Genomic DNA, 26543 nt, shown 5'->3' on the forward strand with positions numbered 1-26543 from the left:
CAATTCATCCTGGCAGTATTATTCCGCAGCACAGCAAATCTTCAGTCTGAGCAGGGGTACAGATGAATGGCAGGCACTAATTTGTCAAAGGATAAAGGCTTTATTTATTAAAATAATAATTCTTTTTTTCTTTGTGAGGCACAAAACCTGCAGAGTGGTATGTGTTGTGACATGGGTAACCAAGTCCTAGGGCTGCATCCCATCACATGTATCAGTAACACTGATGAAATACGCTGAGTATTTTCCTTCGTGGCTCCAAGGGCTCAGGGGTGAAGTGGTCTTTGCTCCACAACCCCATCTGATGCTGTATCCAGGTCATGCTCCTCCAGGTCCCTGGTGAGGTCTATAAATGCCTGCAATGTGCCACAGTGGAAACAACCCCATTATTGCCAAGGACTGACAGTGTTTACATTGGTCACGGGTTATTTCTTTTTATACAGGTACTTTTCAACCTGTGACTTCTACATCAGCATACCTGTTGCAGAGTGTGCAATGACAAGCTGTATTCCTCAAGCCTGAAATTCCGTTTAGCTGTGGAGGGATGGAGAAGGCATCCTTAAAAAACAAATCCATATGAACAATTTGAAAGCAATCTTATTACTTAATTGATTGTTTCCTTTTACCTGTTTCTAGCTTGGAGAAAGACTGCGACAGAGGTAGTGCATCTTCCATTGGTATCTTGTAGACGAGCAAAGAAGAAGTCCTGAAAAAGTAATAAAAACCCATGAATTTATCATTTCGTGACTCAGCACCAAGGTTTAGGGGTGCTTGTAGGATTACTGTACTCCCAGGTAAATTATTGAGCAAGGTCAGTAGGAGCAACAGAGCATCCCAGCATGAGTCCAGGCTGGGTGTGCAGCCCACGGGGCAGTGACCTTTCTTGCCGAGCCGCGCAGGGGAAGAGGTGCAGAATTTCGGCGTGGAGAGCATCGCTTTGCCCCGTGTCCATCATTTTGACTTCTAGGTGGTAACTTGTGCCAAACTTACTTTTCAGATCCTCAAGCGAACCGATGTACCTGCAGAGGAGTGAAAACAGCACTCAAACCATCATAAGCAGCAAATAAAGCGATCACTGGATATGAGCAGCAGATGTACGTCGTCTTATTCACCAGGTGTTTATACTGTGCTGCTAAAACAACTTGCCTCCTCACAGTTGTTACACACTTGGGACAATCCAAACCAACATTTTCTGTTAGATTCACAAGAAAATAAAACAAACCAAACCAAACCCCAAAAAACCCCAGACTAAAAGTGAGGTGGCATCCTGGTGATCCCAGTTTGACCCTGGTACCCACCGTAGCTGCCCCGAGCCCAGGATGGCCACCCGGTCACACATCGCCGCCACCTCCTCCAGGTACTGCGTGCTGAGGATGGCTGCCCGCTCCTTGCTTTTCATAGCAGTCTGAATAACCTTCCTGGGAACACAGGGATCACAGTTACTTCCCAAGAACAGCCAAAGAATATCTCCTGGTTTATGTCCCTTCCAAAAACCAACCGAAATGATAAAATTATAAAAAAGTGGGTGACTGTTTAAAAGACTTCAGTCATCTTGCTTAAAGATGAGTTATGGATGCCAATGCTATGCTGCAATTTGTCATGTCAGCATCCCTCCAAATTTTTCACTTTCAGTGCAAACTGTTGATGAAAAGCTAGAGCAAGCGCTGGGGGGAATGATGAAAAGGAAGAACTACCTATAAATTTTTCTCTTGCTCTGAAGAAAACAGGATTTTTGTCTTTTGTACCAAATGCATGAGTTCAGCTGGTGTCTACTCAGATTTTTTTGGGTGCACTACCATTAAGATTACATCTGATGGTTAGCAAGGGCTTGCTGCCCACTGAGTAAGGAGTTTAGGGAGTGGTACCCCATCCCCTGTGCATTAGGAAAAACAGAAATATAGATGTACTCTGCCACCGAGGATGAACTTCTTTGCCTGGCCAATGGCTGCTACAATAGGGAGGGTAAGACCCATCCTGTTAAATCTGTTACATCTCAGTTCTGCTAAAACAGGGCTGCTCACCACATACGGCGCTGCCCTTTCAGGTCCATGCCCACCGATGGCTCATCCCAAAGCATCACCGTCGGATCTCCCAGGACGCTCAGTGCAAAACACAGCTGAAATGGGAAAGACAACAAGGTCAGGTCAGGTCTGCTTTTACTTTTCCTGCAAAACTGGTGGGTTGTCCTGCTACATCTTAATCCCTGGGAATCTTTTACAAGATGAAGCTCTGGATTCCAAAATGCAGAAGGAACGGGGATTCAAACAAACCCATCTCGGGTGATCTTAGTTATCACTTTTATCTCCCCAAATCAGCTTTCCCCCAAAATCCAAAGCCTGCCAAAGACCTAAAAGTGGTTTTCCATCCTATTTACTGACAGATGCATGTGGTAGGGCATGGACAGGTGATTACCTTGTAAATCCAATTTGTGGTTAGCATTTATTAAAAACACAATGCAAGAGAGTGGGGAAAGAGGAGAGGGGGGATCCTGCAGGTTCCTAATGTGAGGAACCCACACTGCCAAAGTTTTCCTGTGCACCACATTCAAGGAAGAAAGAGCAGGATTTGCTCAAGTAACACAAATCTAACACGTACCTTTCTGGCTTCTCCAGCAGATAACCTCCTAGCTGGGGTTTTTAAATGCTTCTGGAGATCCAAGGCCTTTTCTATGCTGTGAGGAATGGAAAAATACTGAAATGACCATTTCTGTTTGATAATGCTGTGGTCGGGGGTACTGAGGAACCAGAGACTAACATATTTGTTTCAGCTGATATGCATCACCTTGAGATACTTGCTGATTTTACTCCTAGCTCAGACAGTAAATTTAGGAATTTTTGTAGAAACTCAAGACAGTAAGCACAGCTAATGGGAGAAGTGAGTTACTCATGTAACTGGCCATGAACTGGAGCAAGTTTAATTTTTTTTCTGAAGTTTTCTAGATAAACTAGGGCTTCATTAACAAGGGATTGAGAACAGTATAAAGTAGAAGATCTCATCAGAAGGAGATCCCATTTCTCCAACGTAAAGAGGCCTCGTAGGTGTTGTCTCTTAATCACACTAGCCAGGTTTGTTTGCAGGAAAACCTTTCCCTGTCCTGCATCTCTGAAGAGAGGAAGAACCAAAAGCTAAAATCATTTAGCTTCATACCGGCTGATGCTCACAGCAGCATCTTCTTTGCTCATCCCTCTCACAGCAGTATACGCCTCCAGATGCTGGTGCACCGTCAGGTCTGGCCAGAGCGGGTCCCGCTGCGGGCAGCAGCCCAGGCACCCCGGGTTGTGCTGCCCGGGAGAGGAGGCAACGGCACCGCGGCCCTGGAGCAGCACCTGCACAAACACACGCGTCCCTGTAGCTGTAGTCTGTAATTCTGGGGTGAAACAATGAACCCCCTGCAAACGTGGAAATGATTTCTCCTGTGTTATAAGGAACTGTGTTATAAGGAACTATTAGCACTTGGGAAAGGAGGGCCAGCATCCTTGGAGCGATCATCCCCCTCTCCCGTGGCTTCTGCTCACCTGAATCCAGGACAGAGTTTCCACAGAACCAAACAGTATATACTACCATAAAACTGGGTAACAGTACCAACATGACACTATCTTTTCCTAGTAATATTTTTCTATTTCAAACATTCAGTCCCAAATCTGTAACAGCAATGGTATTTCCCCTCCCCCAGCACATGTCATTAATCAACACATAATTAAGCGATGGATTGTTGCTGGCCCAACCCTGTTCACATTCGTTTTCAATTTCCTGGTTTTGCAAGGCTGTTTATGAAGCGTGTTGGGTTTGGGTTTTTTTTTTTTTTAAGATGTCAACATTTCTTACAGTGCTTGTGAAATTTCACGATGGGTTTCAAATGCACACCAAAGATTTTGTGTAGCTCAAACCCTTAAGTCTGTAACACTGATTTTGATGAAAATTACAATGTGCTTCTAGTAAATCAACACTTTCTTCTTACTTCTGTAAATATTCAGGGTTGCATGTACATAAATTCCTTAAGGGCTGTGTTGCCAGCTTGCCTTACCACATCCTCAATTTATAAAAGCATCAAGGTCTTCCTCTCAGCTGCTCCAAAGGAATCACCTACCTCCCCAGCAGTCACTATTATGTCTCCAGAAATCATGTTTATAGTTGTGCTTTTTCCAGCTCCGTTGGGTCCTATCAGACCTAATACTTCTCCTGGAACAAATAAGTAAGAACTGTTAATAATAATTTTTGTTAGTAAGACTTTCTTCCCTGTGTTCTAGGCCATATCTGAAAGTACAGTATGAAAAAGGGTTGTTCATTATCTTATCCCTATAAATTAAAACTGTGAACGCAGGAGCCTGGGTGTGTTGGGTCTGGTTGCACACAAGAAAATTCTAACAAAAATATGGCCTCCAAATGTGACCTTCACAGATTTTAGCCATTTATAGGGAGTGCAGCAAAATACTTGAACCTTTTTTGACACTAAAAGAGAGGTTTTTGACAGCAACTTTCTTCTTTTTCTTAAAGATGGAACTGGCTTTCTTGTCTTCATATTCCTTGCGCAAACTGTTGACAACAATAACCGACTCCTGTGAAGAGATGAAGTGGGAAATAAAAACTCTGCTCCTATCCCATGAGACAACTCATCTGTTCTTGCCATTAAGCATGAATCTTTAAAGAGAACATTTCTAAATTAAAAATCAAAGAGCAACAGAAAAAAAGGAAAGAAGCAGAATGGGAATAAAAATATAGTGCCAGCTAAACTCCTTCTGGTGCCAGGGAGACTGTGGTCTGGATGGTGAGATGTGCACTTGGACATCAGATTGGTAAGTAATAAATGTATGAGCTAAGCAAGCAGAGACAGACCTGAAGATGGAGAATGAAAAAGAAAACAAGCCAGAAGGCTGCTTTCACCTCCTCCTGATGCAGAGAGGCCATCACGCTCCTCACCCTTTCCCTCTCTGCCTGGACTTCTGGGGACTCCTCCCCAGGGTGGTCCCTGTTCTGGCGGGTGACCGCTCTCCTCCGCTGGATCCTACGAGGAGGAGGAGAGATGGTGTCACCAGGAATCACTTCCAAAAAGGCTTGGGTTTACAAATTTGTTCCCAGGGCAGCACCAGTGCAGTGCCCCACAAAATTTATTTGAATTCAGGGAGCTGTTCCACAGCTCAAATATTTATTCATGGGGGGAGAAAAAAAAAAATCCCACTGGCATGCATGAGAAAATAAAGGTCTGCTTTAGCTTTTCCTTCATCAGTAAGTATTGACTGGTGGTCCCCTGCTCGACACATGCCAATAATCTGTTCAAGGAGAATTAAAATACATGGGGCAGGTTTTCAAAGCTATTTGGGCATCTAATCCCTGCTGGGTCACATTTGTTAATATTTGACAATTTAGTATTTTTTACAAATCTTCTCCCACATGACTTAGGTGGTCAGTCGCATGCTGTTGGCGACAGATAAGCAGAGAGCAGATAGCAGACGATCCCAGCCTGATGAAGATTTAGGGAAAGTCTCTGTCCTGCAGAAAGCAAACTGACATATTTAAAAAGGAGTTAAAATGTTGGATTTCAATTCATGACTATTAATTTAGCCAGCTGTAGTGAAATGTCCTGAAACCTCAGCTATGAAGCTTAATAAAGAAAAGCTTAAATCACATTTATTATTCTCTCTAGGATACAGTAGTTCAACTGACCTTCTATTGCAACACACTGGGTGGGAATTTGCCTCCAGACACACTCAGGGAAACTCCCGTAAGTAAAGTTGGAAGCTAATGACCCAGAGGAATCCTCCCTTTGTTCTTGGTTTCCTCCCCTCCAGATAAACTGGTTAAAACTAAAAATATGGGGTTTATCCACACATTGCAAAATGTTTTTAAGTTTACTCCTCCCTTCCTCCTGCTCTCAGGGGTGAGTCAGGAGGGTCCTGCCTGGCCGTGCAGCACCGAGCCCACCCCGCAGGCTGGGATAACGGTGACTCGCAAGGCACGCCGGCTGCCCGGGACACACCTGAAGATGGGATCAAGTCTCATAACTGCTTCTCCACCTCTCATCTCCAAACAGCGCAGGAGGAAAGCAAAAATCACACAATGGATGTAAGGCTAAAAAGCAAAAATGAGTTAGGTTTGTATGGAGACAAGATAACAACACAATCAATTTTAATTATAAGGGGATCCAGGGACCTCTCTCATTTGCTTCAGCTATTGAAAAGGTCCAAAAGGGGAAGAAGGTAAATTGGTGTTTCACACACATTTCTATCTCATATGCAGATCATTTGCAAAAGCCTTGATTTCATACTGCAGTTTTAGCTCAGATAATCTGCACTCCAACAGACAGGATCAGAGATCACATGTTTCTTCTGTAGAAGCAGCATTAGACTGATTGTTTAATTAATAATATCACTGCCTTCTACATGAGCACCACTTAATTCCCCCACCATTACTGCACATATGATTCAGCATCCAGGGGTCACATGAGACACAAGCCCATGATTACCTGGATGTCCCTCCCCTGCCAACATTTAACGTGAAACCTGGACCACATAAACCCATGCTTTATTTATGGGGAGAGTTATACAAGCCCAGTGCAAGTCCATCACATTAGAACAGTCGCCCTTTCCAAAACACCCATCATCAAATTGCTCCTTACTGCAAAGACAGCTACGAAGATGTTATTCCATGACTCAAGATGGCTACTGTGAAACAACGAGAAACGCTATAAGAAAAAAAAATATCAGTCAGTCAGAAAAATTCTTTAGCATGGTGTGCCTCGGTGCAGGGTCAGAATAAGTGTGGGATGTAGGGATGCTTAGCTTTTCTTCAGAATGGAATAAAGGGCCTTTGATGTGTAATTATTTTTGGGGGTTCATACTGCCTCAAAGAGCTGTGGCTTCCTTGGCTACGGCTAATTCAGAGGTCAAAGCAGGCAGGTTAGATTGACATTTTCCATCATTGCTTCTCTCTTCTCAGTACTTTCACCTCCTTCTGTCTGCTCACTGCATCCCTTCAGCTCTTCCCACTCCACCGCCTTCCCCTCCCATGCTACCCCAGCTGCCAAAATACAGTCATCGTAACAGCTTTTTGTAAATAAACTAGAAATATCCAAGTCAAAGGATTAGCAAGTCAAATCTTGGTCTCTTCTCTCACTCACCAGCCTGGACCTTTTCTTCTCCTGTTATCTTTTCTCGCTCTCTCTTTGTGACAGTTGGCACTTTGAGACAGGGAATTTGGAAAGTGCTTCTTGCTTTTCCCGTTTGCACTATTAGGACCATTACTGAATTTAGTAGGACATGTTTACTCACTGGTGTAGAGAACATCAACCAGCCCAGCGGTGGAAACACAGGAATCAAAGTAGAGAAGATGAAGTAAAATGCTTCGTGTAGGTCACTGAACATATAGAGAATGAAATTCACCTGGAATAAAGTAGGAAAAGTATTTCCAATATTAATGTATTGTTGCTAAAAAATAAGCTATTTGTCACTGATTTGGGTTATTCTGCTGAATATCAGTATATTTGAAATGAAACCTCAAGTGGCAAAATGTGTAAATCAGACACTTCAGAGCGAAGATTCACTTCACTTACCAGAATGAAGATGGAAGACCAAATGTAACGATTACTTCGTCCCATGCGAAATTTAAAGGCAATTAAATAGACAAGGAGGACAAGAGATACTCCATAACCAGTGACGCAAATTATCTGGAGAGAGAGAGACTGATGTCAACGACAAGGAGATGGGTGTGGATATATGAAAACCTCCCTGGAGCGGTTTGTTTTGATTAAAATATTTAAAGCAAAAACTCACTACAAAGCAAGGGAGGGGGATTTGTGTCTGCCCGTTTTCCCGTAGGCACAGAACTCACCAGGGGCAGCACGGTGCTGGCCTGCAAGGGGCACGTGCGGTTGAAGAGCACCGTGAACCCAAACATGAGGCACAGCAGGGTCCAGAAGAGCGGGACGTCCACCAGCGCCTGCCCGCACCAGTATGCCGAGGGGAAGAGCCCTGCAAGACACAGCTGGGTGCGAGCCTGGAGCTGCAAAAGCAAATGGGAAAAAAGAGCTGATTTAGAAGAGCCTAAAACATCATTCCTCTCCCTTCTCCATTACTCCCCCCCCTCCTCCCTTCCCTGGCTGAGCTTTCCAAGCACTTTCAATTCTTTCTTAGTTCTACGGTTGTTTAAAACCACATCATTCTTAAAAGGAAAAAAAAAAAAAAAATCAAAATTCCTCCTGACCCCAAAATCTTTATTAACATCCAAACCATTCTGAGCCCCAGCCGATTCCCCAGGATGCAGGGTAATGTGCTTTGGCACAACACTGTGTTCATGTGGCTGTATTTTTTAATAGCATCCTACCTAGAAATGCCAGCCAGCCCACCGGTACATGAACTGTGCTCCAGAGACATTGCGTTTGCATTCACTTCTTGTGTAAGATCACCGTCAGCACGTGCTTTTTACCTTGTAATCTTCCATGCTGCTCACTGCAAAGTGAGGGGACAAACCAGCAGCCAAAATCAGCATGTAGCTGAGAGAGATGAAGAAAATATCATTCTTTAATTCTGGATTTTGTGTCTGTGGAAGAGAAATTCAGAGTCATCAATAATCAACAGCTGCTCAGGGAAAATCTGGCTAGTTTGACGCTCGTAGAATGGTTAAACACACGAGTGAGCAATAAGACTAATAGTGAGACATTTGTGTTTAAGAACACAAAACAAGGCCATAAAGCAAGCATTTAGCATCTTAGAATTTGCAAAAAATATTGGAATTACTGTAAATTATTGAGGAGAGAGACCATCTTTTTGATGCTGATTCTTGCCAAATGCTGAAGGAAGGTGGGGTTTGCAAGTATCACTGTTGTATTCCTACCACATTGCCACATAGCGCAAGATTAAATATCTTATGGCACTGAAATCCTATAGAGCTCTTATACACTGCAGAAGAAATTGTCATTAAATAAGCACCGGTATTGACCGCTGAGCAATGCCCCCAGGAACTGGCCAGCAGTTGGACCACTGACCCCAACCCCTTGGCGGTTGCTCATCCAACCAGATTTCCAACCCCTCTAGTCCTTATCACTTCAGCTTGGCTATTTCATTTCATCTTCACCAAGGCAGACAGGACACTCACACTGTAAAAGGGCTCCGTCCAGACACGGATACGTGCAGTGGAATTGAAGAGCCTTAGGAAGGTGTTGCTGAGGATATTTACGAGCACGGGGAAGCAGTTGATGGGCTCTGCACTACACATGACCGTGAATCGGTAGCTCTGAAGATGGAAAAGCAAAAGACGTTACCTTCATGCCCGCGAGAGGTGTGAGGAGCAGCTGACTGCAGTGAGGGGTTTAGAGAAAAGCAATGACAAAGGCAATCAGGCAGCTTTATTGGTGGAACCATGAGCAAAATGATTGATGAAGACAACAATTTCTGGAGAAAACGGCAAAGGACTTGCGTTAATGCTTTTCTCTAAAGATCACTAAAGAAGCATACAGTGGAAAGAACCAAATATAATCTTGGCTTCCCACAAACAGGATGACTGATATTATTTAATATGTCCAACAAATATTCTCCCTTTTGCTGGTGTGTGTATTTCACTGCGCCTCATTTAAACACATTTCAGAAAATCATGTTGACATACAGGATGAAAGAAGAAAAAAATACCCCTCACCTTGCCTTCCAGGGATATTTTTATAGCTCCATTGTGTAGTGGAATGCTTGTGACGTTTTTCTCATGAGTTATTTCTGGGGTTATGTTTTGAGTCTTCAAAGCAGCAATGAAATCCTCAATTTCTGATCCTGAAATCAGGTCAGGAACAGAAATTAGAGTAATTAGAGTTTTTTCCTTTAAATATAAACAGTTTCATATAGACAAGTTCCCACTTGCAAAGCAGAGGTATGTTTAAAAACCCCATACCATACAGAATCTAAGCAAACTTATATTTTCTCTATCTTTTTCTATTTTAATCAAACTGGTTAAACACAATATATGTTTCCTTACTTCACTTGTTTACTGCTTTCTTTTTTTTTTTTTTTAATTTGCCTGGTTCATTACTCTTTTAAGTATCACCTACGCAGTTATCATTACTAAAACTGGTTTTGCTTTTGCTCAAAAGAAAATACCTCCCAAAGCCACAAATATATAAAGGAACGTACAGAAATAGTAAGGCAAGGTTGATCTATCAACTCTAAGAGGACTCAGAGTGGTGCAGAAAGTGAATCAACATCACACGTTCTTCTTCACCTGTATCATTGAAGATGAGAAGATTTGTCGACTTATCTTGAATTTTCGCTTCAGTGGGAAGGAAATACAAGCTAGCCGTGATTTCCCAGTTACTGGAGCTGTCCCACAGTTGAAATCCAATGAAAAGTGTCATTATTGGAAGGATAAATATTCCAAAGAACAGCAATCTAGATGGAAAAACAGACCATAAGCGGGTCCGGGGGAACTCCACCTTTAATTGTGTGGTTTATGTTGAGAAAGACAAGGGGAAATTTAAAACTTAAGCAATTCAGAGCTCTACCAGTAAGTTCCAACTCTCCTTATTACTGCAGTTTTTAATCATTTTCGACCTAATTCTCTGCTTCTGAACATTTCCATCAGTATTTAAGCCTTCCCTCAGTCACTCAAGGGAATGATCAAATCCTTTGCAAAGCACCAAGCCAAGCACGAGGGCTGCAGAGTGGGCAAGCGCTCTCATACTTACATGGACCGGAGAAACTTTCCATCATGCTTTAGTTTTAAGAAGCGAATTCTCATCACGGCACACACTTGCTGCCTCCAGAGCGCCATCCCACTCACTGCCACCCTCTCCTGCTCGGAAAATGCCAGGTGGCTTTGGTCCCACTCCTCCAGGTCTCTGTCTTCTGTATGTTCATCATGAGAAATACTGTTATCCACAAAGAGCATTCGAAGGACGCGTTTTAATTGCAAACAATCAACAAGGATATTCTGTTCTGAATAGAGAAACGCTTTTATTTTTTACCCAGAAAAGAAACAAGGGCAGAGAAAAGGGGCCATCATTTATCCAGAACATAATTTACAATGGTGAATTCAGACTGGCTGAACCCTGGCTCATATGGCAACATATCCAATATCTTCACTGGCCTTCTGAAATGCCTTTTGTCTAGTTTATCCCGTCCCACCTCCTGGTCTGGGAAGTATAGCCTTCAAAGACAAACACCTTTCCAACATCAGTCTTCAATTCTTGTGCTTAAAAGCTTGTGGAAAGTCAAGACTGAATCATCTTGACGTCTCCAAGATGACATTCTTCACTAAAGGAAAGTTGAATACAACTGCAACTCTTGACCTACCCAAAACTACCAAAATTCACATTTAACAGAAACTCATTAGATATTTAATTAAAACATATGTATATGTGGAACCTTAACCATACCACACTCACAAATTGGAGTCAATGTTTTACCTTCTTGATTGATGGCTTCCTCGCCCTCCAGCTTCAGGAAAACATCTTCCAGGGTTGTCCTGCTAACCTCATAATTAACAACCCCCTGCAACAGACTGCTCTCGAGATGGCTGAACAGATCTGCAGGATAGAAACAACCAGACTCAGCCCAGCAACCAAAGCTAGCGTTGAGCAGAAACTCAGGCTAACATGATTAACACTATGTTCTAGCATTCACATTATTAAACTCCATAACTTAAAAACCATGGCAAAATTATCGTGCTCTTCAGAGATAAGTAGTGGAAAATGCAGACTTTGATTACCATGGACCTTTCTGGTGGGAGAAATGTTATCCTGAAACCAGAGGAGACTCAGTGGATTTTAGTTTGTAGATTAGTTGGATTTTCTTTTGTTTATCTGCATTATTAATATTAGCATGTCCATTAGAGGCTTTCTTTAAGGCTGATGTTTATGCAGCTCTGGGCTTCCTAATTGCAGTATGGATCAGGGAATATAGTTATTCCCTTCACAGCAACTTTGCTTTCTGCTTTTCCCACCACTTGGTTTCCCTTTACAACCCTGGCACAACAACAGGCTTTTCTTACCTGGGAAGCTATCGGTGTTTTCCAGAGGAAGCGTATAACACAGCTCGCCCTGCTTCTGTCCTTTGAGCACAGCATCGGGGATGTACTGTCTGACCAGGGATGATGTGAGCTCAGGGTCACACAGGTCATTTATGCGTATTCTGTTTGTATTAAAAAGCAATTGCTATAATATTAAATGAGAAAAAAAAATGCACGCACCGTCCATTTAAAATACAAAGCCAGCAGTCGTTCCTCAAGCCATAGGGAAACCTCCAAACCTGGGCAGCATTTCAATGGGAATTTTTATAGACATCTGCAGTGCCCCTGGTTTTGCCATGCGTGCAAGAAATAGTTGAGGTTAACAATAATCATCCTGGCCAGTGCTGCTAAACCAAGAACACAGACATTAAAATCCAGAGAAAATCAACTTCACGTTAAAGCTGTTGTACATCACTCTGGCACCACAGAGTATGTGGAAATAGGAATTCATCTTGCTCTAGTCCCCCTTTGGCTGTGAAGGAGGTTGCAAAGTCATTTTAGCTACATGCTCAGAGCTTTCAGGATTGGGTTCCAAAGAAAAACAGCTTGCTATCCAAAGCAAGATATTTTTGGCAACCTCAGAAGCCTTCTAAAATGAATGGTCAAGATTTCTATTACTTTATATAGAAATTCTATAGAGACACAGACTCTACATGAAAATACATCAACTAGAAACTTTTCATAAAAAGAGTGATGACCAAAAAGAAGAGGATTTACCTTAAGTGATAGCCAATTCCCCATTTTCTCTTCAAGTACAGAGATGAGCCAACACACTGTAATGTCCCATTTGAGAGGAAAGCTTTCCGATCTAAGGAGGTAGGAATACAAAGGATTTAGGGGGGATTTACAATAGCGCAGTAAACTGACCTCACACTGCTCCTTCTGAACTCAACAGATATTTTCATAATGAAGTCGAGAGGACTAAAACCAGGCCAGTGCTGAAGATTCTTTTCTTTTTAAACCGCTGCCTTTCTCCCAAGCATCAAGGTTAATCTTTTAATGATGCATTTTTACAAGCTTGTGGAAAATTTCCCATGCAGCCCAGGAGTAATAAGGAAACAGGAGAGATATTAATTCAAACAATATCACTAATTTGTGTGGGTGCTGCTAGTGGTATATCCAGATAATATGCAACTGCTTCATCCTGAAGCAGAGCACAGGCAAGGGCTTGGAGGGGCATGTCAGTCCAGTTTTAGCCTTTGCTCAGCCTAGGTTGGGTGGTCACTATCAGACAAAACGTGTCCAGCGAGCACAGACCGTGGGCTTGTTTGCAAACCGTTGCCAACCACAGTGTGAAAATCTGGGCTCACCAGCATGAGCATCGGCCTCCTCCATGGACTGGGTCGTGAAGAGCGTCACACGTCCAGCCTGGCGCTCCTTCAGAAGGCTCCACACGTGGTGCCTGGAGCAGGGATCCAACCCAGCCATCGGCTCGTCTAAAAGCAACACCTACAAAGGCGAACAAGATCAGATCTCCACGTGTCCAACCTGGCAATTCCGCATTTACATCATTTCATTTCATGCTTTTGATGATCTCACTCTAAGAATAAAATTCATCCTCAAATATCAGCCATTTTTATTGCTCTTTCTTCTGTTACAATATTATTCCTAGATTCCTCAAGCATTCTGGCAGCCAAGTGAATGAGTAGGTCAGCAGACTTGGAGTGCCAGAGGAAAAGTACAAACGTCTGTGTGCCAAGTCAAAATGCAAATCTATGTGCTAAAACAGTACATGTTTTGTGTAAATACGATCGGTCCTACCTGGGGATTCCCTAAAATTGCAATTCCAAGAGACAATTTTCTTTTTTGTCCCCCACTCAAAGTATCGGCGTGAACGTCCTGAAGGTTGGTGAGATCCAACATCGCGAGAACTTTCTGCACCTTGGCAATATGCAAAGACAAGATTTCCAAAGCACTGGTCACATTTTAATTCCTAAATGGCTACACACAGTACAAGAGAGTATAACTTCAAGATGTAAAACTTATTTATTTTAAATGGCTTTGCTTAGAGATAAATACTGCAAATCTGAATTCTAACTCTTATAGCATGAGGATAGGAAAGAACTGATAAAACACTTCTCCCATAAATTAGGGTTGTTGTAATTTCCATAGAACAAGATGCTGCAATAATATTTGATAAAGAAAGCTCAGACTGTCCAAGATGCCATAAAACAGAGTGACTGACAAACACACACCAACCTCTTGCTCTACTTCCTTCGGCTGAACCCCCTTGATATGAGCAAAAGTTCTCAAGTTTTCCTTCACCGTTAAGGCTTCAAAATGCAAATTAAACTGGGGGCAAATCCCAACCATTGCCTGAATTTCTTCCATATCCCATAGTTCAGAAACTTTGTAGTTGTATATCATTGCAGAACCTGTACACAGGAATGAATGAATCAAATTTTACACAGTATTTCCCAGTCCCAAGGGGAAAGCAAACTGCTTTGTGTTCATACCTTTGACATTAATTCCATCATTGGGGATGTTTCTCAAGTGCTTTTTTTTAAAAAAAGCAAAATAACTCTGTGTTGTCCAAAGCTTTGATACCACTCAAAAATATTTCAGACCATCAAACTTCTCCCTTAAGAACTAAAACATTTTTCCTATAGGTATGCAGCTCATGGAAAACATCAGGCCATCCAGATGGAGAACTAACCGGCTGTGTATGCTCGCACACATGAGCGTATCCACAGGGGATGCATTAGCCCTGAAGCTCACGTTGAAGAAGCAATCTGCCCTGACAACAAACCAGACTGAATGACTGAGGGAAAACTTGGTTTTTGCATCTTTACCCCCTTACACTTGAAAAAAACAAACAGTTTCTCCTCTTCAGCCTTCAGATCCATCATCTTACCCGCTGAAGGCTTGGAAAATCCACTGAGCACATTTAAGAGAGCAGTTTTTCCAGATCCACTATGACCAAGTAATGCAGTGATCTGGCCTTCGTATATATTTAAGGACAAACCTAGAATAGAAATAGGATAACATTAGGATGCTTTGTGAGAAAGAGACTTGTACCTGTGGCTTACTGCCAAGTACGGCAGAGGAGTGACATTCCTTTTGAAGCTGAGAGGCAAAAACACAGATCCAAAAACATGGGTTGCATCTTCAGCAGTTAGGACTAAACTTAGTAAGGAACTTGCAGTCGTGTCTTGATTGAACTGAGGGAACAAGTTTATTAATTTCGATATTTAAAAAAATTTTGACTTCTGTTTTCTGCAAGGTTCATAATCTTTCATTTTAGCGTGGCTCAAGAGAGATCCACAGAAAGAGAAGAGGCCCAGAGCCTTTCCAGCGTGTGCAATTTGAAGAGTTATTTCAAAGCAGCCAGACTTAGCTACCTCATTTTCTTCTTTTAAAAAAATACTTATTTTTTGTTTTTGTGGGTTGTTGGGTTTACTCAATATAAACCTTTGAGACCATATCAATACTTTCACTGTCACTTGGAGTTCTTGTTACATAAAGGCATTCAACAAATATCCCACTACTATGTTTTGATTATCCCAACTACTTGCATACTTGCAGTTGGCAGACGTGCAAGTGCTTGGAGAACACGGCTCAGCCAGTGACAGCAGAATTGGCTGTAGCCAGGAACCAAAATACCAAGTTTTGTTTGCCCAAAATAGTTTACATTTTGAAAGGGAGGTTTAAAAAGGGATTTTTAGAGTGGGTCATAGCTGCAAAACCACAGCTTTTAAGGACACTTCTGCTGTTGCAAAAATAATAAATAGTAATTTTCCTGGAGTGAACAGGAAGATAACAACCTGGTAGAAATTTGCCAGTAATTTACTCCAGCAGAAATAACCATTGCATAATGTATTTTAACAGTGCTGGAGGCAGAATTAAGTACATCCAGTACGTTTCAAAACAGTTTGGGTTCATATCTAGTGAAAAATGACATTAAAAGAATTACAAAACTTTTCTTACCCCTTAAAGCTTCAGTTGTCTTGCCCTTCTTCTTGTATATTTTTTTAATATTGTTTAGTCTAAAGGAAAGTAAGCAAGCTGTTACTATTGAATCTCACAATTTTGGCATGTTTCCTCTGCCTCAAAATAACCTTTGAAAAACTATTGGAAGAATATTTCTCAACTTTCTCCTCAAACTGATCCAGCAGAATTAGCTAATTACTTTTCTAAAAGATGTTTAAAAAGTTTCAAAGTCAAACTCAATAAACATTTAGTGAATGAAGCAGGAAGCCCTAGGGAATGAGATAACACGTGGTTATATAATTAAAAGAACGACCTAGCTATTATTTTAGCGTATTTATATTTGCTTTCTAGTAATAAGCAATGGGCAGCAATCGCAATGGGCCATACTAGCCCGGTAAGGATGTAAATAACAGTATCTTATGCAGCACAGTCTATCCACAGTGTTCTTAAAGGTGACAGCGAAGGGGAACAGACTCACTGCTGCTACTCTGCAAAGAGGAAAGCGCGGGGCAGCGAGTTGGTCCCTGGCACAGAGGATGCACCACATCCAAGAAATGTTCAAATCCAGCTCTGGAGGGGAATGAAACACTGAACAAACCCTCCCTTTCACATATTTGCCATTCAGCTTATCTGTGCATGTTAGATGGCCGAGTCTAACTTTTACCAGTGCAATACAGCTATGCTCTCTAGAGTCAATTACAATGTGCAGCGTTATATTTTTCATGCCTACAGGAGTCTTTACCTAATTGCTTCCTTCCCATCGAAGCCTGGAGGCATCGGCTCGGTGTTATTACTGGAGATGGGATCGTGGCTGCTCTCGCTGCCAGCTCGCAGCCCCACGTACCCACTCCTGGGCTTGAACCAGTATGACGGTCTCAGGAAGAATGAAGGGGGATGTGGTACTCCGTACTTGCCTAATTCAGAAACAGAGAAGGTGAATCATCAACGAAAACCTGCTATCTGTCAATTCAACTTTGACAAACGCCATGTCCAGCCATCTCTTCCTCTTTAGCTGCAGAATACAGGCTTTCAGCAGTGTAGAAGGACTGGTAAGTTCTGCAATATAAGTTGTCCACTCGTCCACGTCTGTAAATCACAGCAAAGACCTCACTGACAAACTCGTTGACATTGGCCCAAAGCATACAGGAAAATCAGGTCAAGCCCTACAACATCCCTTTAAACCCAGTGGTTAGGGCTGTTGGAGTAGGATCTCAGTGACTCGCTGCAGGGTTTAACGTTCCTTTTGGAGCTTGATTTTGAGGCAGGACCAAATGAGGTAGCGACATGCACCCAGCTTCTGGGAAAACAAGATTCTTCCCAACCATTCTTTTTCTGAGCAATACAGAAAATCTAGTTTTCACCCCCTGATGTAACGTGGCAAGGCTCATTACTGTTAAGATGCCCTTCCACAACCTGACCAGCTTGCTTTTTTGTTGTTCCATGTAGATTACAGTCTTCTCAGCTCTATCCCACGGCCCCTTTGGCAACTTTCTCCCTATGAGGGGATAGGATTATAGAGAAAAATGCAAAGAAATTTGTATTCTTTCTCTCACATTTCTACTTACCAGGCAAAACCTTATCAAAGTAGATGGCCAACAGCAAATACAAGACACTGTCAAGGCTCAGTATGATGTACAGATTAAAGAAAGGGTACAATTCTGGTGAAAAGGCTGGTCCATATTTTTCCAATTTTACTATCTAGGAGGAAAAAAAAAAGCACAAGTCAGATGTAACACTTCCTTTAGCCAGATACACTACGTGCGAGTCACTGCTGTGTCATCATGACTGTTTTTGCCAGAAACCCACACCCACTCATGATCACGGTGCTGTTTCTAAACAAGGCAACGTTTTATTATGACCACAAGTATCAGAAGTGCTTCAGTAAGCTGAATTCAAAATTGTGCAGAAGTTACTACACGAGAAGAGTGTTGCACATGGTATTTGCTAAGGCAGCACTTCAAGACCTCACGGTTCTTGCAGATCTTGGTACCCACCAGACACACCCCACTGCTGTGATAATTTTCCAGAGATCAGAATTTATTGTATATACAGAGCTGGTCAAATTTGGGATGCACATGACAGTCCAACTGTATTTGTTATGAATTAGCATGTACTTTTTGGAGTCAAGATTTCTTTTTACAAAGCATCTAGGGCTGAGGGGTGCGATTGGGTCATTATGGCAATGAGAATTACATATGGCAGCTACTGTTATCTGGCAGCACTGTGGGCTCAACTTTTATGATGTGCTGGCTTTAATTTGAACATACCTTTGAGAAGCCAGCTGCAAAGGCAAAAGGACTGAAGAGATTTAAAATCCATTCCAAAGACTGTGGTAGCTTTTCAAACAATGTCAAAAAGCCCAGCAAACCAAAGATGATGTGAAGGACAAATCCCACGAAACTGGCAATATTTGGCTGCTTTAACAACGAACTGAGCATGAAACAGAAGTGAATCTGCAACAGAGAAAACCACTAGTTAGCAGGATGCATTTCTGCTGGTGATTAAAAAACCCAGCATGAACATCCAACAAGCAAAATCAGAAACCCAGTTGAGTTTCAGTTGTCCCCTACAGATGCACATGGCACAGCACAAGGCTTGCATCATTTAGCAGACAGCTCTGATATTTAGGGCAGGTCTATAGGGGCAGACAGATCAGATCTCTCTTGGCCTCTCGAGGAGGCTGGATGCAAGGAGGCAGCCCCAGCCTTCCCATTAACGCTGGTGTTAGCACCTCTCTTTACTCTGATTTCAAGTCTGAATCTCCCAAAATGTGATAGCAGTGATATATTAGCGTATGAATTATATCAATAAATCCCAGTAGTGAAGTTTTTGTTAGTTTCTCATATAATGCTCAGCCCTAGAGGACTCTGTAGTCTTTGAGTCGCAGATGTTTTAATTAGGAAACGGAAAATTTGTGCATCATTTAAGAACACAAAAGCAGACTTACAGATGCTATGCCATAAAAGAAATAAAAAAAATATATTTCAAAAAAGTTGTGATCATGGGTGACTTCTGTAATTGTGATCAGTGTCAGCAGACTTGCAGTTATGGAAATGTAAACGGTGTACAGCAAGCTCCAGGATAACCTACAAATGAAGGCACAGTTATTTTTGCCTCTGTACATGACAGCACTTGCCATGACATAGCCAATATAAGATACACTCTTTTTAATTCAAATACTTCCTAATTCCAAGTACACTTCCATTTAGTTTCCAGTCCAGAAAGGTGCAAATTCCAAGTCTTGCACCTACCCAAACTTCTGCAGATGTAACGATGCCAGCAAAGAGCCACAGGGCATCTTAGCAGAGGCTCTGCAGCCAGAATCACTTATGCTTTTCCTCATCATGTGAAATACTTCACGCTCAGAGGCTTTGAAAGCCTGTTTTGGTAGACCCTACGTCCCTCCCGTGCTTCATCATTTACAATTTTCTCCAAAATTTTTTTGTTTCTTTGCTTTTTGTGTTCTCTGCGTGTATCCACCCATTTCCTGGAGGCAAGCAACACCTCACCCCCAAGAACCTTGCTACAAGCATCTCTGCTACATGAAGAGTGCTCTTTCTCTTTATGGGGAAGGAGAGCAGAGCTAAGTATAACAAACAGCAACAAAAAAATCCTGTGTGAGAGCTTGGAAACTGAGGTCCTCCAGCAAACGGTACGTCACAGAGAAAAGCAGCAAATGTTTTGCTCCAGCAATGTGCAAAACTTGGCTTCAAAGAGCCCAGACGGCTGGTTAGGTGTTTGCAAATGCCTGCTGCTGGGGTCTGGGGAATTGCTGCTCCTCACCCGAGCGGTGGTACCAGACCCACATCCATCCTGCAAGCTAGTATACATCTTATACACATACAATAATATAATTCCTGTAGTTACACAGTTTATTTCTATGAGACTTACCAGAATGCGATGTCTTGCAAACCCATTGCTCTCATTAATACCTTGAGCTTCTTTTTCTCTCTTATAACTTTCACTGATAAAAAGTACATATATGGGGAGAAGCACAATATAATGTAAATAATGAACCAAATATAATCCAGTTTATACACAGGTTTGATCAAAGGTGATTTCAGACGAATGCCACTAATTGACTTCATCTCTTCCCAGACGGAATGGTTTGTTTTCACCTAGAGAAATTAGCCATTAATTTGATTTTCTGTAATGAAACAGCTGACATCAGAACAAACAGGTTTTCATAAGCATTAAAATTATTAGTTTGTCAATAACAATGTTACATTTATAAGTGGTTATTTACCACTTAAAAAATATTTAGTATTTTTTTGTGTTGCCTTGTTATAAACACTAACACCGCCCTGAGCCATGAGAACGATCTATCAGTCTTTTAACTTTTCAATTACATTATGTATTTAAAAAGTTAATGATTACTTAACGCACCTGCTGGTGGGTTTTTTTGTTCGGTTATTTCTTTTAAGTTTACAGATAACTAGAAAGAACAGAAAGCATATTTTCTATCATGATCATACTTACTTCTATGACTGCTGCATCAATGCTGGACTGCACTGATAGGAAACCCGCATACCAGTACGATGGAACTTTGCAGTAACTCGATGAAAAATTGAAGCAGGTATCTGTGGAAAAGAAAAAAAATGAAGAATTTTATCTATATATTTCCATATATACTTATATGTAATTGTGGGGTTGAAAATGTATTTGACCTAAGAGTCAGGAACTCAGGATTTAGTTTTACTCAGTCTTTTTCCCGAAGCAGCCATTTTTCTCCAAGAATAATGTGGTATTGGGAATTGGTGACTTTGGCTCCATGGGCCACCTGATGTGGCATCAACTCTGTCTTCGTGGTGCAGAAGAGCCAGCCACGCTCAGCTCGCCTGTTTTGGCAGAGGCCCAGGCTCAACACCGTAAACATGCCCATCGCTGAGGGCAGGAGAGGAGCACCTCTAAGAAATCCAGAGCATCCTGGAGCTGGCGTCACATTTGCAAAGAGCTACTGACTTGTGCAGACAGTAAATAGCCTCTCCACCATTTCCATTTTCCAAGACCAGTTCTTAACAAAATACTTCCCCCCCCCCCCCCCCCGCCCCCCCTCAACTGATGAACTCACTTGATTTTTATCTGATAAGCAGCTTACTTTTTGATTTGTTCACTACTTTTAGTCAGTAAATAGGGGTGCCTTTGGTCAAAGTAGTAGTAATGTGGACAAACGTGTGTGTAGGTTTACTTGTTAATGTATAAAATATATGTCCGTGGACTATAGGTTAGAAGTAGATTAGTGCACACACAATGCTCATTTTCCAGGCGTGATTTGACGTGGTAAGACATAGAAGGTAGACGGACAAAAAGGACTGTGGATAATGCGTATGTGGTCTTAAAAACTTTTTTTCTCTGGCATTTGTTTCCTTCTAAGTGAACAAACCCTCAAATTCTAATGAATGTCTTTCTTGAAGCATTTAGCACATACACCCTCGATCCCTTCCAAGTGACATGGCAGCAGAGATCCATCTAAGCATCTTTTAATGTAAAATCAAGTTCTCTTGTTTCATTTATTTTGTTACCGATGTGTTCAAAGGCATCATTTGAAGACAGCACACTGTAGCTTTGAAATCTGAGATGGTAGGAGAAGTCATCCTTAAAAACAACACCAATAATGTCTTCCTCCACAATTCCTATTGTTTCCAGTTTTTTCTCATCTTCCACCTCTTCTATTATTATACCTGTCATTAAAAAAAAAAAAAACCAAACAAAACACCACAGTTGAAACTTTGATTAGTCCTGCAAGAAGAGGAAAATGGGCATCAGCCACAATTTGTATCCTCAAAAATTGTGAAATTGGGTTGTCCAAACGCTTTTCTCCCCCCACCACAATGAGAGAGGACTGTATCAGGGTCAGTTCAGACAATGCAGCTGTAACAAGGACTTAAGAGCAGCATTACCCGTCACTGCAGAATCCGAAGCCACTTTGCTCATTATTCGCCTGGTGGTGTTTGTTACAGGTGTGTACGCGAGTGTAACTCCCGTAGCGTTAAAGGCTGGGTCATCTAATCGGCCAAGGAAGTAATAAGGAATTTCTTGCCGTGGGTAGTGGAATATCATAGTTGATGATGTTTGTATTATTAAGAGAAAGATCGCCAATGTAATCCATTCCTAAATGAAAGGAAGGAAATGCAAAGGTGAGTGGTAGCCCAGTGACTTGGAGGTTGGGTGGTAAGTGTCCTCTAGGACCTTCTCATCCAGCCCTGATCGGGCTCCACAGCCCAGCTCCTCCAGCCGTGAATGCCTTCTTTCTGTAAATGAAGAAGAGCTGTTTCACAGGTGTAATAATTTTAAAATACGAGGAATGTTCCAAGTGAAAAACATGTTTTCTTAGTACCGGAGCCAACAAGGTCTGCTGATAATTTTACACCCGTAATCATGAATTGGACATTGTGTTCCTCTGGACAGTGCAGAAATGGGATCAACAACCAAAAGCAACAAGCCAGCTTTGTAACAAGCCCTTACTATGCTGTGATATTGTAGTGTCACAGGAAGAAGTGAAACTGCTGACATTTTCCAGAGAACCGCATTACCAGCTGAGGCTTCTCATATATCACCTAGCATAAAAACAATGCAACGTAAAAATACTTTGTAGTGGAAATCCTAACTTCCCTTGGGAAGAACTGATACTTGCCTGAAAACTTTCTGTCTTCATCCTCCACATCAGAAGAATATTTTTCCATAGTAGAGCACGGGTTTGCTGAAATATTTTTGAGGCTCTCTTGAACATCCCCTGCATTTTCCCACCTAGGATGAGAAAGAAAATAATATAATTGAGAATAAAACAGATGTCTGGAAGTTAATACGTTTACTTGGGTAAACACCACTTCAGATGAAGCCAATAACATGCCAAAGGTTAAGAACTCCTCCCTGTTTTACAGTTTGGACAATCAAGGAGAAGTTCAGATGAAATAGCCCAAGATCATGCAAGGGAACAGAGAGCATCATTGGACTCAGCTGCCTCTTCCACATGCACAGATTCATCCTTCTTCATCCCAAAGAGGCTCTGTAGAATGAGGCATTCAAATGGCTACAGTTTGATTCTTCATCTACATAAAATTAACAACAGAAAAGCCAGTCTGTCCTGTACTAAAAATGTGAGAAGATTGAATGGCATGTAGAGGAAAGGAGATATAAATTCTAATTTTCTCTTTTTATGCAGTTATTCAAAATACTTAAAACATACATGATCTCCATGATTGGCAGCAATGGCATCAAGTCCAGCTCGTAAGTGCAGTAGCTCTGGTTTATGCTGTACATCTGAGCTGAGCCTCAGATGCTGCAGTTCTTACAGTGAATTTATGTCTTGCCTTAGACATGTGGTTTGTTGGCAAAGCCACTGCTCATCTGCTCTAGATGTTGTAACTAGACCCTAAAACATCCCCATTACATACATCCCTTCTCCCCACATCTTCTACAGGGGGAAGGCAGCTGCAACCCAGGAGGCCAAGTTAGAAACACTGGTTAGATGCTAGAAGTAGCCTAAAATAGATGCTGCCACCTTCTCCCGTAAGCAGGCTGGTGAGAGATCAATTTGTTCTGTTTTCACCCAAATGCTAATATAATGAATTATGACTCTAGTATAGCTAGAGCAGAGCAGCATTAAAACACCGATGTGTTTCTTTATAGCCTCCTAAATACTGAGCAGGGAGTATTTATTTGGGATATTTTTATGGGCAATATTTATTTCAGCTCCAACTTGGATCACGTGGCCAAGCAGCAAATATCCCGTGCAAGAACAACAGCAATTTCAGGGTGACTGGTTTCATGACCTTCTCAAAAGGAGGGCAGGGGAGGGAACCTCAGAACATGTTTTTGTATTTTAATCCTTTAAAATGGCTGAAACCAAAAATCAAAGCAACCTCAAACGCATAGTACTCTTTTCCCCTTGGACATTATTTCCTGATTTCGCGGATTGGGCAGCTGGAGTTAATAAACGTTTCTACTACTCTGTTCCCTTCATTGTTTGTTTTTGGAAGAATTAAATATTTGCGTACTCCAGGGGCGATGGATCCAGAATCCTTGTTTACCCTCCAACTGTTAGCACAGGCTTATCTCCCCAGTGCTCTGCTTTCCCTGCCTGGAGCTTTCTCCCATGCTTCCCCACCGCAGACTACAATGAAGGTTAAAAGCAATTTAGGAAGGGATTTCTAGGAAGTGCTACTTTTTTGCCCAGGTCTGGATTTCAGCCACTGTGAACTGAAAGCAGCAGCCCAGCCCGGGGTGTTGAGGCAGTAAACAAAGGTTCACACTGGAGTGTTTGGACAACATGGAAAACATGATGATGGTCTTGTAAAAACTGCTCTGAATATCTACAGACGTAACAAACACTTCATTAAAAAATAATGGAGCAAATCTAAAACTTTTTGGAAAATTCCAGCTAAATTTCTACCAGTTTTAATGTTATTTTTGCCTGTGGAGCAAGAAGCAAATACCACTTGAAGCTGAAACACGAAGCCAGAAATTCAAACAAGTGATGCTGCCTACAAATGCTGCACGAACTTCATCAGGGAGAACTTTTCAGTTAGACACCGAAAGACACAAAATGTAAGTAGGAGAGATGCCTCTACAAGACCTGAGTTTCAAAACCTCAGATTCAGAAGACAAAATCAAACATCAGAGGTTTATTTGGAGGCAACAGAGTTTGAAAAGATTTAATCCAGTTACGAGCATCACTTGTCAAACTGGGTGTCTCTGGAAGCGTTTCCCTCCTGAGGGCTCAGTACATGCACCCAAACTTCTTGCTCTCCAGGAACACTCAGGAGTGTGTTCCTCGTGATATCTATCCTCGTGATATCTGTTATCCCAGTGGTAACTTTTACTGGGATCCTGGGTCTAGCTCTGCTATACCAAAGGTTGTCCCAGGAAGGCGTGTCCCTTATAACCACTTCATTTATTTACTGTCTCAGTGATTTCCCACTTGGCACCTCCTCAGATTTTTTTTTTCCCCCTCTAACAAAAACTTAATGGAGCATATTGTGACAGATTCCTAAAGGCAAGTTGCTCTTCGGGAGCAGTGGCTGGACCCTCTCGATGCTGGCTGTGGAGAGAACAATGTGAGCTGCATCTCGTGCTTCCCAGAGGAGCTGCCGGCATTCCGAGAGCCAATGATTTATCCCTGTGCGTGGGGAGCACAGAGGTGAGCGTGCCCTCCCCGTTTTGCCAGTTACTGCAAATATAAAAACTGCATCTTGCCCCTGTGCAGCCCTGTCTTTAATTCCTGATATATACGAGACAGATTTGTACTGCTTCTACTCTAAAACACACAGGTTTTGAAACAGGTTTTTTTTTCCTGCTCTTGAGAAAAACAGCTCTAATCCTGCCCTGTATCAGAGTTCAACACTTTAATTCATACAGAGAAGTGAAATTTGGGGGTCAGTGTTTTTAGAAGCCTTTATTGGTGATAGCAAGGCTGGAGGAAGGGGAGCGAAGGGAGGGATCAATTAGCTGGGAGGACCCAGCACTCAATCTGTGGCTCTTTGCCTAAAACCAAAGTACATCAGCAGCAAGAATCAAAATCCACACACACACCCAGAAAAGCAGAATATTTTTGCTCCTTTGCCTCTTAAATATTTTGATGCAAAGCTCAACGTTTGTCAGAGAGCAGAGCTGGAAGATACTGCTCTTATACATTCAGCATAACACTGTATTAAAAAAATAAGGAAAAAATTTATCATCAAACCCAACCCCTGCATGAAAACACCCTAGGTATAATTTTTCACTTAACAAAAGAGAAATACGAAACTCCTTACCTGGTGATGTGTTTTCCATTAGAAAGATGTATCCTGCAGCTCTGAGATGTCTGGGCTCTTCATCTCCTTGCAGTCCTGGAGAGGGTTCAAATGCTGTAGCCCAGCCCGATGGCCATGCCCCTCTCCAGCCTGACGTCAGATTCCCGGCCCGGCCGCGCAAACACTCTCAACGCTTCTGCAGTGATGACACAACTGGGGAGCAATACCTACAACCAGCTGGCCTAGAGCTTGCAGATATTAACACTACATTTTGCAGTATTTAATAGAACATGTGCATTGTGTGCAATAGAACAGCATATTTCTGCCAGGCTTGCAAGTCCCGGGGAGAGCAGCAGCAGGACAGCTGCGTGCCCTGGGATGGGGCAAACGTGATCTCCTGATCGGAGGCAAAGCGACCTCGTCCCTGCCCGAGTGTCTCTGGAGGGAAAACTTCACCGTCTTCTCCTCATCTTGCTCAGAGCCTGAGTCAGCAAGCACTCCTTCCTCTGCAGAGGTGAATCCCGCAGCCAAGGACCAACGGGATTTTTATTTCTTGTTTCTCATTTCCCCTTTGTTTTTAATCATTTTTTTTTGTTCAGTTTCCACTCCTTTTAATTGCTTTTCCAGCAGCTGCCACACAGCTGGAATCAGGATGAAGTTTGTTGTTTTTTTTTTTTAAAAACAGCTTTGCAATGGATCTGCATTCAAAACAGGGAGATGAGAAGAATCAGATAAGCCAGAAAATCCAAATGAGTTGGAAAGGTGTACTGCCACATGATAATTCAACTTGTTACAGGAATTTGACTGTCCTGGAACTTCAGCAGCTTGAGGACCCTGCATCTGATTTGCAGAGCTGACTGAAAACACAAAAGCTGCCTGGCTGTTGCTTAACAAAAGGCCGCA

At 42.2% G+C, this 26543-nt stretch overlaps 1 protein-coding gene across 2 annotated transcripts; it reads right to left on the reverse strand.

Moving 5' to 3' along the window:
* Positions 1-80: 80 nt before the first annotated feature.
* LOC141933035 (ATP-binding cassette sub-family A member 9-like) lies at positions 81-25751 on the reverse strand. 2 transcript variants are annotated; one of them, XM_074847309.1, is made up of 39 exons: positions 25662-25751; positions 22544-22656; positions 21810-22020; positions 21432-21590; positions 20389-20489; positions 19801-20027; positions 18857-18995; positions 18177-18362; positions 17475-17607; positions 16652-16823; positions 15907-15965; positions 14834-14944; positions 14179-14354; positions 13741-13860; positions 13290-13428; positions 12697-12787; positions 11962-12101; positions 11378-11497; positions 10658-10817; positions 10195-10361; positions 9622-9749; positions 9085-9222; positions 8416-8529; positions 7822-7992; positions 7544-7657; positions 7263-7373; positions 6611-6676; positions 5972-6063; positions 4879-4999; positions 4436-4553; positions 4085-4176; positions 3145-3323; positions 2593-2668; positions 2019-2113; positions 1296-1415; positions 876-1016; positions 624-703; positions 476-531; positions 81-353 (listed from the first exon to the last, which is right to left on the reverse strand). In XM_074847309.1, exons 1-39 carry the CDS (start codon positions 25678-25680, stop codon positions 264-266), a joined length of 4845 nt encoding a protein of 1614 aa, XP_074703410.1. In that variant the 5' UTR covers positions 25681-25751; the 3' UTR covers positions 81-263. The 2 variants fall into 2 exon arrangements, with proteins under 2 accessions (XP_074703410.1, XP_074703411.1); XM_074847310.1 differs by lacking the exons at positions 21432-21590; positions 21810-22020; positions 22544-22656; positions 25662-25751 and having other exon boundaries at positions 19801-19873; positions 20389-20490.
* Between the last annotated feature and the right edge of the window lie 792 nt (positions 25752-26543).

Source organism: Strix aluco, chromosome 21 (genome assembly GCF_031877795.1).
Source record: "Strix aluco isolate bStrAlu1 chromosome 21, bStrAlu1.hap1, whole genome shotgun sequence".
NCBI lineage: Eukaryota > Metazoa > Chordata > Aves > Strigiformes > Strigidae > Strix > Strix aluco.

Bases quoted from the DNA above. Each gene is read 5' to 3' on its own strand.
- LOC141933035 (XM_074847309.1), bottom strand. The intron at 6,677-7,262 runs GTGAGTAAACAT...TTTTTCTTATAG, and splicing joins GGTTGATGTTCTCTACACCA to CGTTTCTCGTTGTTTCACAG. The intron at 2,669-3,144 runs GTATGAAGCTAA...CATTCCTCACAG, and splicing joins GCTGCTGTGAGCATCAGCCG to CATAGAAAAGGCCTTGGATC.